Below are 15559 nucleotides of genomic sequence, written 5' to 3'. Positions count from 1 at the left end.
GAGCATAAGCCGACCTGAATATAAGACAAGGCACCTGATTTTTCTACAAAAACCTGAGGGAACGGATTGACTCGAGTATAAACTGAAGGTGGGAAATGCAGCAGCTAATGGTAAATTTCAAAATAAAAATAGGTGCCAATAAAATTGCATTAATTGAGGCATCAGTAGGTTAAATGTTTTTGAATATTTACACAAAATTGCCCAACTATGATTAAACCATTACTCTAACCTTCTTCAATGTAAATGTGTTTACGTATCCCTCCAATAATAATAACAAAGAGAGTAAAATAATAAATGTAATAATAATAATAATAATAATAATAATAATAATAAAAGAATGGAAATGTAATAACAGTAATAGAGTAAAATAATAAATGTAATAATGATAATAACAATAGACTAAAATGATAAATGTAATACAAATAATAAAAATAAAGTAAAATAATAATTGTAATAATAATAACAACAATAGAGTAAAATGATAAATATAATACAAATAATAAAAAATAGAGTAAAATAATAAATAACTTTGACTTGAGTATAAGCCGAGGGGGTGTTTTTCAGCCTGAAAAAGGCCTGAAAAACTAGACATATACTTGAGTATATACAGTAATATATGTATTTCAAATGTGTACCCCATCCAATCAGGTTTCAAAAAATGGTGCTCTAATTCAATGATCCACGAGAGGGTGCTCAAAAGATGTTTAACAAAAGATGCTTTCATTAGTAAGACAGACCTTCCAAATCACAACCTTAGTATGACACATTCATCACTAGCAAGCATATTTCAAGAAATTAATTCAGTCCAGCCATACATAATTTTAGCTTTTGTCTTTTAATAAAAACTGTTGAAATGATGTTAAAAGATGGAGTGGTGACTTCTGAAAAAGAAATCACCCTACTTTTCATTAACAAGGGAAAATGAATGAGAGCTTGAAGCCTGTCTTACTTATAATCCACCGTAATGTTGACCATTCCTATTTTTGCAAGTTACTGCTATAGAAAGATGGGGAAAAGATTTAAGGGTTAAGTGGGAGAAAACTCACACCAACGCACATTTTTCCCTTCATTACATCAGAACTTCAGTGTCCGTTCCTGCCTTCCTTCCTTCCTTTGGTGACAGTACGTGTTGCCCTTTGTTTCACCCCACCTGCCTGTTATGCATTCGTAGCCCTTGCCATTGTGTTGGTTTCATAAGCAAGTTCCTATAAGTAGAAAGACTAATCTTTTCCAGTATCCTGTCTTCAGTCAACGCTTAGCCAGACAAACTCCCAGATGTCCAGGCTTTTCTTCTGCCAGGAAAACAGAGACTTTCCAGCTTGCTGAGTAGCAGAGTTTAATTGACTGCAACCTTGTCAATAAATCCACTCTACGTCTCTTTGTTGTCAGAGTTGTTTGAAGCTGTGCAGGTGCTAGACCGTACCTGGATGCTATAATAGGCTAGCTGAAAGTCAGTGAACTGAATCCTTGTGGTTCTCAGGCCCAGAAACAGGGTAAGTGGTATGTCTTGACTCAGATACAGTCCACTTAAGGGTATTTATTTATTTGTAGTATTTATATTCTACCCTTCTCACCCTGTAGGGGACTCAAGGCGGATTACAATGCACATATACATGGCAAACATTCAATGCCATAGACATACAACATATAGAGACAGACACAGAGGCAATTTAACATTCCAGCTTTCCGGCTTCATGATTCAATGCTTGATTCTGGCCATAGGGGGAGCTGTCACTTCACCGTTCATTTGTAACACTGAGTCCTTGATGGAGTACTTCCTCATTCTTATGCACACTCCTGGAAGGTTTTTATGGTGTCGTAAATTAGTTAAAATAGCCTCCCCGCATAAAGCGGTACCTAAATTTCCTACTTGACAGGTGCAACTGTCTTTCGGGCTGCAAAGGTCAACAGTAAACTAGACTGTTAATGGTTGGGAGCTCACTCCGACCCACGCTGGCTTCTAACTCATGACCTCTTGGTCAGTAGTGATTTAATGCAGCTGGCTACTAACTAGCTGCGCCACAGCCCAAAAACAGGCATGCAATTGGGAGAATTCTTAGGTCCTTCTTTGTCACTGGAGAACCAAATAGGTTTCATGGGTCCGAGAGCTTGGCACCATTTTCAACTGCAGCTATAGTCTTTCAAGGGTGGAAATAGCCAATACAGAATTAACTACACCACAGAACTTTGCTTCTCATGTCATCTGAAAACGAAGTGTTCTGGCTTGTTTCTATACTCTATGGTTGCTTTCTCTGGGTTATGGTTCCAAGCGGACAATGAATAAGTGGAGGTCACACCATAAAATGGCTTATCATTATGTGTTACTAATTTGTTTTATGAAAGAGGAAATCTAAATGTAGTAGAACCTCCAGGGAAAATGATAGCCATGAGAACTTCACATTTCCTTTTCCTGGGTGAAAAGTCTTCTATTTCGTATTCTGAACCAGTGCTGTACCTGAACTGCAGGTTCAAGAAAAGACTCATATTTTTTAGCATCTTCTAGGAGAGCTACAAAATTTCTGCCCTGTGGACTGGGCAGACTTGATATGATAATTGAAAAGGTATAGAAACTTGTCTGGAGTTGAGAAATAATTAAATCGCTTAAATAAAAATCAGTTCCTTTTTACTGGTTTGCTGTGGATTTTTCCTGTTTTCTTAGTGTTGTTCTTTATTTACTTTTTAACAATAAGGAGGAAACCATAAAAATGATTGAAATCTGGCTACCAGTATTTTTAAAACTCTAAAATCAGGACAATAAATAAAGAACAACACTCAGAAAACAGGAGAATTCCAGACAGGAAAAAATCAGGGCCAGCTAACACCTCCTAGCAAAGGGTTCCCCCAGGCAGGAAGCAGCCAGGCTTTGAAGCTGTGAGGCTATGCAGTGCTAATCACGGTGGCCAATTGCAACATTCACACTTGCCTCAAGCAGACAAGAGTTCTTTCTCCCACCCTGTAATCATTCTACAGATATATAAACCTCATTTGTCTAGTTTCCAACAGACCTCACAACCTCTGAGGATGCCTGCCATAGATGTAGGAGAAACGTCAGGAGAGAATGCTTCTGGAACATGGCCATACAGCCCGGAAAACTCACAGCAACCCTGTGATTCTGGCCATGAAAGCCTTCGACAACACTGTTCCTTTTTAAATAAAACAGCTGGATTGTTTTTAAAAAAGAAGTATTCTTAATTATTAACCCAAATGAATTAAATTATTTTCACTGCAATAATGTACTTTAGAGAAAAATCAGTTCAAAAAGCAGAAGGCCATAAACAAGCAATGACTTCCCAATCTCACTGATCGTTTCTGAGGGGGGAGAAAAGGAATGAGTGGGAAGGACAAGATTGGTTCTGGATGGAGGGAAATTTTCAGTGTTCGGATTGAGACACAACTGGGCCCCCTTCATGCCATGTATGCCAGAAAAACTGCATGCCGCAAATTTACATGATGCATAGGACTACATTAAATGCATAAAGTTTTAGGCATACAAAGACGACAAGATAGGAACTGGAGTCAAGATGAGACCAGATAGCAGTAACAACAAGACACACCCTGACAGCAGCCAAAATGCAGGAACCCACCCATGCCAGACCAGTTTCGACAATCTTTTCCTTACCTCCCTCCAAGATCTTGCCACATTATTTTAAACATCTGATACCGACAAGTCTGTTCATATCTGGAAATGCTACCTTGTCTGGCTAGTTTAATTAAAGATTCTTACATTGCTCTTTTTGCATTTAGTACTAGTATTGATACAACATGTTACTATCATACGGTATACGCTAAAACAACTAAAGCATTTAAGGTTGAAAAACCTTTAAAAGATGTTTTTATTTCAGAGAGTGTTTATTATTCAATTCAGGTTAAGCATCCCTTATCTAAAATATTTGGAATCAGATATGTCTTGAATTTCAGATCCCCCCCCCTAAATATTTTGGAATATTTGCATATACATAGTGACATATCTTGAAGATGGACCCCAAATCTAAACCTGAAATCCATTTATGTTCTATATACGAGTGATGCACATAGCCTGAAGGTAATTTTAGACACAACATTTACTATTTTTTTTGCATGAAAAATTCTGTACATTAAACCATCTGAAAGTAAAAATGTCTCTATCTCAGCCACCCATGTGGATGATTTTGGGCCATTTCAAATTTCAGATTAGCAGAGAAGGGATAACTCGTATTTAAAGACTGACTTTTGAGTTTTCAAATTTAGAAAAACTCAGGTTGCCATCTCAGGCTGGGATTGGGCTGAGAACAATTAAGGACAAAATGTATCCTGATACGACCCTAAGTGTATATGAGATAGTAAACAAAACAAAGTATGTTTCAATATCTCATTGTACTATTGTAATAGTGTCTGAAGGGAGCCCTCTGTGGTGTAGTGGCTTAAACTGAGCTTGTTGACTGAAAGGTCACAGGTTCAATGGAAAACGGTGTGAGCTTCTGCTGTCAGTCCCTGCTTCTGCCAACCTAGCAGTTCAAAAACACACAAATGTGAGTAGATAACAGCACTCAATGCAGTCATGCCGGCCACATGACCTTGGAGGTGTCTTATGGACAATGCTGGCTCTTCGGCTTAGAAATGGAGATGAGCACCAACCCCTAGTGTCCGACACGACTGGACTTAATGTCAGGGGAAAACCTTTACCTTAATAGTGTTTGAAAAAGCATTTGATGAATTCAGTACTATTACTTTTATGTAACAACAAAATGTCATGTTTGGGCTCCCAATCCTTAAAAAAGAAGGATCCTCCAGTCTCCCTAGACTGCTTTTTCTAGCCAAAATATCCACTGAGTTGCTGAACTTGTTGGCCAAAAGGTCGGCGGTTTGAATCTGGAGAGCAGGGTGAGCTCCCACTGTTAGCCCCAGCTTCTGCCAACCTAGCAGTTCGAAAACATGCAAATGTGAGTATTTATTTATTATTTATTTGTGATATATCTATCCTGCCTTTCTGAAGCCCGAAGGCGACTCAAGGCGGCTTACAAATTGGCAGCAATTCGATGCCATAACAATCCACAATATACAATTAAAACATTAAAACAACATTATAAAATCCATACAAAAACCATTAAAACATAATAACCAATGTCTTCTTGCTAGTAGATCAATATCTGCCGCTTCTGCTTAGAAATGACAATGAACATCACCCCCCAGAGTCACACACGACTGGACTTAATTTCAGGGGAAACCTTTACCTTTACTTTATGTGAATGAATTGACGCTCTTGAGAGCCTCTAGAAGTGCCAGTTCACCTTTTAATTAGGCTTCAGCCACCTTCTCAACCAACCTAACAGAGACCCTCCTCTTCTCCTCCCCCCCCAAAAAACCCTGGTGTTTTAAAACCAAGTGTTTTAGATCCTATTGTAGCCTATTACTCAAGACAGTACAGTACGCCCCCCATTTCCACAGGAGCAGTGTCCACAGTTTCATTTATCCACATCTGACAGGTCCGGGAACATATCACATGGAATTTTAAATAGCAGTTTGACTGCAAAAAAAAAACAAAACAAAAAACAACTTGTCATCTACTCCTTAACATGATGAGGAGAGAGAAAAGAAACCACACATAAAAACACCAGGAGAAAACTAAGGGAGGGGGAGAGAACAGTGACAGAAGGTGCGGCTATGTAATAACTCACTCTCCTTTTTCCCACAACTTTGTGCCAGGGAAAACAATCTTCGTAGCGAGGCAACTCCCCTGTACATGGAAAGAGTGAAAACTCATCTTTCCGTCAATATCTGGTTGGCGCATTCTTGATGTCTTCTGGAAGCATTTGCCCAATGTTCATTGAATCACAGAGCTGGAAGAGACCGTATGGGCCATCTAGTCCAACCCCCTGCCATGCAGGAAAAGTCCCCCCAACAGATAGAATCATAGAATCATAGAGTTGGAAGAGACCTCATGGGCCATCCAGTCCAACCTCCTGCCAAGAAGCGGGAAAATTGCTTTCAAACACTTTGTAACTTGGGAGTTCATAGAATCATTGCTAAGGGCTATCCAGTCCAACTCCATTCTGCCCTGTAGGTAGACCCACACAAAGCACTTGATTAGCATTTGATGGCCTGGCAGTGCCTGGGGGAATCTTTTGTTGAGAGGTCCCTATGTAGACTTGTCCACAGCTGCATGGACCACTCTAACAACCACCATGTCAGACTACACAGAGAAGCCATTGAAATCCACAAGCATGTGGACAATTTCAACAGACAAATGGCCATCTGTCAGGGGTGATTTGAATGCAATATTCCTGCTTCTTGGCAGGGGGTTGGACTGGATGGCCCATGAGGTCTCTTCCAACTCTTTGATTCTATGATTCTATGAAAGGAGGACGCCATAAAAATGAACAAAATCTGGCTACCAGTATTTAAAAACTCAGTATTTAAAAATAACAACAGCAAAACAACAGAGATGAAACAATCAAGGACATCTAATCACCTCTCAACAAAAGATTGCCCCAGGCACTGCCAGGCCATCAAATGCTAATGAAGATGGTCAGTTGAAACATTCACACCTAGCTCCAACAGACAAGAGTTCTTTGTCCCACCCTGGTCATTCCACAGATATATAAACCCATTTTCCTAGTTCCGACAGACCTCACTGCCTCTGAGGATGATTGCCATAGATGCAGGCGAAACGTCAGGAGAGAATGCCTCTAGAACATGGCCACAAAACCCCACAAAACCTACAACAACCCAAAAACACATCTGACCAAGGTTATCTCTTCCATAGGAGGCTTTTCTTTATAGTAAAATAATATGGTTAGACTATTTACAAAAACAAAGTTTCTATAACACAAATAAAGTTCTTTACACTTCCTTCGTTGCTTCCACATTGGACTTCTTTCTTATGCTTTGCTCTCAAAAAATTATGGAAATTACACAGGAGCTTCACATAGTAGCTTTACACACAGCTGAACACACAAGGCCTTTAACCTAGGGCTTCTTTCAATGAAGCTTCTCGCACCAGGCCTTCTCATAGACTAAGGCGTACCTCACACTGTGAGGCCTACCTCACACAGAGGCTTCCCTCACAGACTAAGGCCTACCTCACTGTGAGGCCTACATCACACAGACGTTTCTCTCACAGACTAAGGCCTACCTCACACTGTGAGGCCTACATCACACAGAAGTTTCTCTCACAGACTAAGACCTACCTCACACTGTGAGGCCTACATCACACAGAGGCTTCTCTCACAGACTAAGGCCTACTTCACACTGTGAGGCCTTCTCACAGACTGAGACCTTTCTCCCACTGAGGCTTACCTCAGACTGACAGCTACTAAGCTACAGGAACACCTGCTAATATTGAACTGCAGCTTTTGCTGAGTCATTGCATTCATTTAACCCTTTCAGCGCTTGACTTGAATTTTTGTAATCAAAAATACCTAGTTAATTTTTAGTATTTCTAACAGTTATTACTTTCCCCGCTATAGCAAAAAAAGCTGCCCATTCATGGCCATCCAGCCTGTGTTTAGAAGCCTCCAAAGCTGGAACTTCCACCATATTCCAAAGCAGAGAGTTTCATTATTGAACAGATCTTATGGTCAGGAAGTTCTTCCTAATGTTCAGGTGGAAGCTCCTTTCCGCTTAAGCGACTGAGGGGAAAAGGGAAGGGCCTGAGGCTATTGGGAATTGTGGTACCTGAAGTCCAAAACACCTGGAGGGCCCAAGTTTGCCCATGCCCAAACTATATCCAGATTTCAGCCTCCCCAAATCCTATTAATCAGGAATTTACCTATATAATTGACCATTGTCTTCAAAATCCTCTTTGCCCCATCTTCCTTTGATATCTTCAATAACGTGATTCTTCAGGAACTTCTTCAGAAGTTGAACCGTCTGTATTCGGGTGACTTCTGGACCAAAATTTTGGTTGTGCCTCAATAGTCTGTGCAACCAATCTACGGCTTCTGATGCAGCAAAGCAGCGCTCATAGATTTTGAAGTGACAGCGGTGCCTCCGTAACGGCATTCCTTCTCGAAAGAGTTCGATGGTCTGGTTCCACTGAAGCATGGGAGGAAAAAAAAGAGATAAAAGCGTTATATATTTACATAACATTACATTTCCATTTCATGTTAGAACTAGAATTGACCTGTAGAACCAATGGAGCTTCCAAAAGTGCTGTTGACCAGAAAATGATGCTTGTCATACATCCTCATGAGGCAACAAAAACAGGTTGAGCATCCCTTACCTGAAATATTCCAAAATCCAAAGCTGTCCATATGGGAGGCTGAGATAGTGATGTCTTTGCTTTCTGATGGTTCGATGTACACCAACTTTGTTTCATGCACAAAATTATTAAAGTATTATATAAAGTTACCTTCAGGCTATTTGTGTAAGGTGCGCAACAAGATGAGTCCACAGCAAACAAGATCACTTTGCTGCCTGTTATATTGGATCACACATCAAACACTTCCCAAGTGTCTAGGACTGTGTGATGTATTGGCAAATAATGTGTGCAGATTCCAGTAAGGTGGCCTTTTGCAGCTGACAGAGAGTAATTTTGTCAGCACCTATTGTGTTTAAGTGCAGGCCAAGGTCTTTAGGCACTGCACCCAGTGTGCCGATTACCACTGGGACCACCTTGACTGGCTTGTGCCAGTTCGATCTTTCAATCCTCATATCGTGTCAGCTTTTCCAGTTGTTTCTCTTCAATCCTGCTGTCACCTGGGATTGCAACACCAACAATCCACACTCTATTATTATTATTATTATTATTATTATTATTATTATTATTATTATGTGCAGATATTCCAAAATCCAAAACACATCTGGTCCCAAGCATTATGGATAAGAGATACTCTCAACCTGTGCTGCTCATGTTGAGTGAAAGGCAACCAAACAGGATTTTAAGAAATTTATTCATTTATTGTATCAGAAGCGAACCAAGGCTACAGTTGTAATGTATTTAAAAACAAAGTTTAAGACCTTGGCATTCTATTAAATGCCCTTTGACCAGAAGCTGGCCACTTGGAATGCCCCTGGTGTTGCTATAAGAAGGTCCTCCATTGTGCATGTGGCAGGGCTCGGACTGCATTGTAATAGGTGTTTTGCTCTTCTCCGCACTCTCATGTCGCAGACTCCACTCTGTGGCCCCATTTTGTTAAGGTCGGCTTTACATCTCGTGGTGCCAGAGCGCAGTCTGTTCAGCGCCTTCCAGGTTGCTCGGTCTTCTGTGAGCCCAGGAGGGAGTCTCTCATTCGGTATCAGCCATGACTTTAAGTTCTGGGTTTTTGCCTGCCACTTTTGGACTCTCACTTGCTGAGATGTTCCTTTGAGTGTCTCTATAGATCTTAGAAAACTATTTCTTGATTTAAGGTGTTTTAAGAAAGAAATCCTTAGCCAAGCCAATGCATTCACTAGCTGGCAATTTCACTATGTTTGCCTCCAGCTTTCCAGTATCCACAGCTGTACCTTTGGAATACAATTCCCAAAAGCCACGTTAGCAGTGTAATTTTTGTTTTGCACTGAGTTTCTCAGCTACCTTCAGCCAGTTTGGACAAATTACCCTTTTAGACTCCAGTTCCCAGCATCTCTCATCTATATAAATAAAAATGTAATGTTCGTTTGTGGGATTAAAAGAACTCAAAAAGCACTGGACAAATTGACACCAAATTTGGACACAAGACACCTAACAACCCAATGTATGTCCTTCACTTAAAAAAAAATGATTTTGTCATTTGGGAGTTGTAGTTACTGGGATTTATAGTTCACCTACAATCAAGGAGCATTCTGAACCTCACCAACAATAGAATTGAACCAAACTTGGCACACAGTTCTCCCATTACCAACAGAAAATGCTGGAAGGCAGTGCCCTTTGGTTTTGGAGTTGTAGTTCACCTACATCCAGAGAGCACTGTGGATTCAAACAATGATGGATCTGGACCAAACTCTACATGAATACTCAATATGCCCAAATGTGAACACTGGTGGAGTTTGGGGAAAATAGGATCTTGACATTTGGGAGTTGTAGTTGCTGGAATTTGTAGTTCACCTACAATCACAGAGTATTTATGTTGTCGTTTACTGTTGTGTTGGGCCTCGGCCTCTTGTAAGCCGCACCAAGTCCTTTGGGAGATGTTAGCAGGGTATAAATAAAGGTCTATTATTATTATTATTATTATTATTATTATTTATTATTATGAACCCCACCAACAATAGAATTGGGCCAAACATCCCACACAGAACCCCCATGACCACCAGAGTGGGCCACAGCAACGCGTGGCAGGGGACGGCTAGTCAGGGCATAAAAATGTAACATTTGTTTGTGGGATTAACATAACTCAAAAACCACTGGACGAATTGACACCAAATTTGGACACAAGACACCTCTCAGGCCAACGAGTGACCATCACTCATAAAAACACTGAAAAACACAGCAGAAGAGGCTTTAAAAGCCAAAAAAATAAATAAATAAATTACAATGTATGCACAAAACCACATATATACACATATACACAAATATATACACACACATACGCACAAATATATATACACAGAACACATACACACAGACTGGGCCACGGCAATGCGTGACAGGGGACGGCTAGTATATAAATAAAATAATAAGCAGCTTGGACAAGTTACTTCTTGGATTACAGTTACCATTATGCTGGCTGAGGGATGCTGGGAACAGTAAATCCAAATAATAATAATAATAATAATAATAATAATAATAGTAATAATAATAATAAATAAAATAAATAATAAATAATAAAATAATAAAAAATAACTTGGGAAGTGTCTGACGTGTGATCCCATTCAACAGCCAGCAGAGTGTCTGTTGTGAACTTAACTTGTTGTGTTTCTAATAATAATAATAATAATGTGCCTAAGCTGCGACTTTACTATAATATACACACACATATATATATATACTATATATATACACACACAAAACACATATACACAGACTGGGCCACTGCAACGTGTGGCGGGGGACGGCTAGTAAATAAATACAATAATAAGCAGCTTGGACAAGTTACTTCTTGGACTACAGTTCCCATCATGGTGGCTGAGGGATGCTGGGCACAGTAAATCCAAATAATAATAATAATAAATAAAATATAATAAATAATAAAATAATAAAAAATAACTTGGGAAGTGTCAGACGTGTGATCCAATTCAACAGCCAGTAGAGTGTCTGCTGTGAACTCAACTTGTTATGTTTCAAATGATAATAATAATAATAATAATAATAATAATAATGTGCCCAAGCTGCGACTTTACTCTCTGAAGGTGCATCCACAATGTTGAATTAATGTCGCTTGACGCCCCTTTAACTCCGTGCTATGGGATTTGTAGTTTAGATAGTCCGCCCTTGACTTACCAGGCGGGTGGCCCGGAAAGGCCCAGGCCCCACCAGCCGGGGCTCCATCGCTCGCCAGGAGAGTAACACGCTCATAGGCTCGGCTGCATGGAGGCCGGCAGGCAGCACCTGCAGAGGCTTCCCAGGAGTTTGAATCAGACTCCCGCGGTTGCCGATTGGATGGAATAGTCATGACGTAGCGTCCTGGAGGCAACCGATTGGAGGAGGCAGCCATGAGGGACGCCCCCGGTTCTTTCCTTGGAACCTCATTCAAAAAAACACACCTTCGCCTCCTGCGTCTTGCTCGAACGTGATTGGTCGCCAGGAGCGAAACTCCGAGCGGACGTCATCGCTCTTATTTACATACCTGCAGGCAGCGTGGCGAAGCGGTTGCATTACTGACTTGCGGCTCGGGAGGACGGGGTTCGAATCCCGGTCTGTCACGAAACCTAGTGGATGGTCCTGGAGAAGTCACACTCTCTCAGCCTCAGAGTCAGCTTTCGTATGATATTGTTTCTAGCACCCACTTTTTGCCTGCCTGAACATCAAGCAAAAAGTGGGTGCTAGAAACAATATCATACGAAAGCTGACTGGCACAACCTGGGGATCACAACCAGACACAGTGAAGACATCTGCCCTTGCGCTGTGCTACTCCACTGCTGAGTACGCATGCCCAGTGTGGAACACATCTCACCATGCTAAAACAGTGGATGTGGCTCTTAATGAGACATGCCGCATCATCACGGGGTGTCTGTGCCCTACACCACTGGAGAAATTACACTGCTTAGCCGGTATTGCACCACCTGACATCCGCCGGGAAGTAGCAGCCAATAGTGAAAGGACCAAGGCAGAGACATCTCCAACTCATCCCCTGTTTGGGTATCAGCCAGCACATCGACTTAAATTCCCAAAATAAATAGTTTTCTAAGATCTACAGAGACACTCACTGGAACGCCTCAGCAAGCGAAAGTCCAAAAGTGGCAGGCTCAAACCCAGAAGCTCAACCAATGGCTGATACCAAATGAGAGACTCCCCCCTGGGCACACAGAGGACTGGGCGACTTGGAAGGCGCTGAACAGACTGCGCTCTGGCACCACAAGATGCAGAGCCAACCTTCAGAAGTGGGGCTACAAAGTGGAATCCTAGACATGCAAGTGTGGAGAAGAGCAAACCACAGACCACCTGCTGCAATGCAACCTGAGCCCTGCCACATGCACAATGGAGGACCTTCTTATAGCAACACCAGAGGCACTCCAAGTGGCCAGATACTGGTCAAAGTCATTTAATGAACTACCAAACTCACAAATTTTGTATTTGTCTGTTTGTTTGCTTTGTTCTGTTAGAAATGTAATATAATTTGACTGGTTGTCCTGACACCACAAATAAATAAGCCTCAGAGGAAAGGCGAACAACGTGATTTCCTTTGGAATCAAATCAAAAGGGAGGCTACAAGGACAAGTGGCTTCTCTTTTCCTAGTCTACATAATGTGGTGGAGGCTCCTTCTTTGGAGGCTTTTAAACAGAGGCTGTATGGCTATCTGTCAGGGGTGCTTTGAATGCGATTTTCCTGCTTCTTGGCAAGGGGTTGGACTGGATGGTCCACGATATCTCTTCCAACTCAATGATTCTATAATTCTGTAATGTTAGGGTCAGCCTTGAAACAGCCTTATCTTAAATGAGACTATTGTCTTACCCAGCTTCTATTGGACTGTTTCCCAGCATTACTTGGTGATGCCAGAACTAACTGAGCCTGAAAGCATGTGCTCTTCCACTACGTTTGGACTCTCTGCCAAGCCATTCTCAAGGACTGGTTCAGAGCCAGGAAACACTAAGAAGGAATCCCAGGGGGAGCCTCTGTTTTGCTTTGAAAAGCATTTTAACTAAACCGCAGTAAGTGGAAATGTTTTCCTAGAGATCGAGCCAAAAGAACTTGCTGTATTTTCCGGTTCCAATTCAAGGTGCAGGTTCTTACCTACAAAGCCCTAAACGGTTTGGGACCCACCTATCTGCGTGACCGCATTTCCCTTTACGAGCCTACACGATCCCTTCGATCTTCCAGAGAGGCCCTTCTCTCACTCCCACCACCTTCACAAGTGCAACTTGTGAGGATGAGGGAGAGGGCCTTCTCTGCGGTGGCCCCTCAGCTCCCCAGACATATTAGGCAAGCCTCCACCCTGGCAGTCTTTAGTAAGAGTCTGAAAACTTGGCTGTTCCAGTGTGCCTTCAATGAATGAATGAACAATAATCCCTGACTTGACCAAACCCTGCATAAAATGCCCTCGGAAGCACTTTATTTTACCTGTTAGTGCAATTAAACCCTACTTTGTCCCTCTGATCCTCTGTCCAGATACATTACATTGCTCTCTGACTCAGTGTTTTTAAACTTTTAATTTCTGTAACCCACTGTTGCCCACTGTGACCAATTTTCTGTGTTCAAATGTTGTGATTTTATATTGTCTGATGTGTTTATTTATACTGTTTCTTGTATTTTATTTTATTTCCTTATGTGTATATTTGCATTGTTGTATTGCTGGGCTTGGCCTCATGCTTAAGCAGATGAGGGGGAAAAGGAAAGGGTCTGAGGCTGTTAGGAATGATGGGGGTTGAAGACCAAAACACCCAGAGGGCCCAAGTTTGCCCATGCCTGGGATACAGGGACCATAGTGCACAATACACAAAGCTACTTTCCAAATCATATCTGGAAGGATCCAAAATTTCAAAACTAATTTGAAAATGATAGCTATACTTTTTTTTCTTCCTACTCTGAAGACAAGGACATGGAGAGCAACTGATTGAAACGAAAAGAAATGAGATTACATCTAAACATAAGGGAGAACTTTCTGATAGTAAGAGTCGTTTGGCAGTGGAGGATACTGCCTGCGAGTGTGGCGGAAGCTCCTTCTGTGTAGATGTTGAAGCTGATGCTGGATGGCCATCTGTCGGGAGTGCTTTGTGTAGGTCTACCTACAGGGCAGAATGGAGTTGGACTGGATGGCCCTTGGCAATGATTCTATGAACTCCCAAATTACAAAGTGTTTGAATGCAATTTTCCTGCTTCTTGGCAGGGGGTTGGACTGGATAGGCATAGACAGAAAGAAGAGAAATGTCTGCCAGGGGTTCTGTGGGCAATTTGCAACAGATTTCCCCAACTTCCTAATCCAACAAGAGCACACATAACAAAATTAAAATCCCCTATACTAAATTAGGGAACCCTTTTTATGCATTTATTCTAACTATATGATTTCTCCTCAGTTTTGCTTCACTTGACCCCGGTTCCTTATTTGACATCTATCAATCAGAGATTCAAGTTGACAAAACAAACAAACAGCATGTCTTCCAAGCCTGAAATCTGCCATCCTTTTCTTAAGAGCTAATACATTTATTACAGCACAAACTTGGGTACTGGGCGTTGCTCGGGTTATTAGAAGTCATTTTTTTATTTTACAAAATGCATAAGGTTGTGGGTGTATAACTCACATCATGCCAGGTTAACCCCAAGAAACTCCATCAGTAAAGTGTGTCATGTTGGGCAAGTTTGCTCATCATCAGCTTCAGGATTAATTACAACTCCCACCATGGTGGGTCAGTCCCGTTAAATCCCTCCAGCACATTCAGTTGGTGTGCCAAGTACGTTCAGTTCTGTGTGCCAAATTAGGTCCAGGTCCATCATTGATGGGGTTCAGGCTGCTCTTTGATTACAGGTGAACTTTAAATCCCAGTACCTACAACTAATGAATGTCAAGGTCAATTCCACCCCAAATCCACCAGTTTTGGGCATATTGTGTATATATATGCCAAATCTGGTGCAGATCCATCACTGCCCTCCTGCATTTTTTGTTGGCCACGGGGATTCTGTGCGCTAAGTTAGGTCCAGGGCCATCACTGCTGGGGTCCAGAGTGCTCTTTGATTGCTGGTGAACTATAAATCTCAGTACCTACAATGACTATAAATCAAGGTGAATTCCCCCGAAACCTCTTCAGTATTTTTCTTTGGTCATGGGAGTTCTGTGTGCCAAATGTGGTTCAGATCCACTGTCAATAGGGGTCACAATGTTCTGACCTGATGCAGGGTGAACTCCAACTTCTATCATGTGGGGTCAGTCCCCCAAACTCCTCCAGTATGTTTAGTTGCTGCTCAGTTCTGCTCAGTTTGTTATGCAGACAGAGTTGAAAAGGGTTAAGGAAGAGGCAGTGGGTGGGATCATGCAAATGACAATGTTTTGTATAATGCTTTTTGTATAA

At 41.5% G+C, this 15559-nt stretch overlaps 1 protein-coding gene across 2 annotated transcripts in view; it reads right to left on the bottom strand.

Annotated features, from left to right (window-relative positions):
* Positions 1 to 11453, bottom strand: part of DEPDC1B (DEP domain containing 1B) — a 32103-nt gene extending 20650 nt beyond the window's left edge. For both annotated transcript variants that reach the window (XM_060761525.2, XM_060761524.2), the window contains exons 1-2: positions 11339 to 11453; positions 7748 to 8013 (exon numbers count right to left, since the gene is read on the bottom strand). In XM_060761525.2, the coding sequence (XP_060617508.2) occupies positions 7748 to 8013; positions 11339 to 11413 (341 nt within the window). In that variant the 5' untranslated portion in view covers positions 11414 to 11453. The remainder of the gene's footprint in view (positions 1 to 7747; positions 8014 to 11338) is intronic.
* Between the last annotated feature and the right edge of the window lie 4106 nt (positions 11454 to 15559).

Source organism: Anolis sagrei, chromosome 2 (genome assembly GCF_037176765.1).
Source record: "Anolis sagrei isolate rAnoSag1 chromosome 2, rAnoSag1.mat, whole genome shotgun sequence".
In the NCBI taxonomy this organism is placed as follows: domain Eukaryota; kingdom Metazoa; phylum Chordata; class Lepidosauria; order Squamata; family Dactyloidae; genus Anolis; species Anolis sagrei.
The sequence above is the reverse complement of the archived record's forward strand: the minus strand, read 5'-3'. Positions and strand labels throughout refer to the sequence as shown.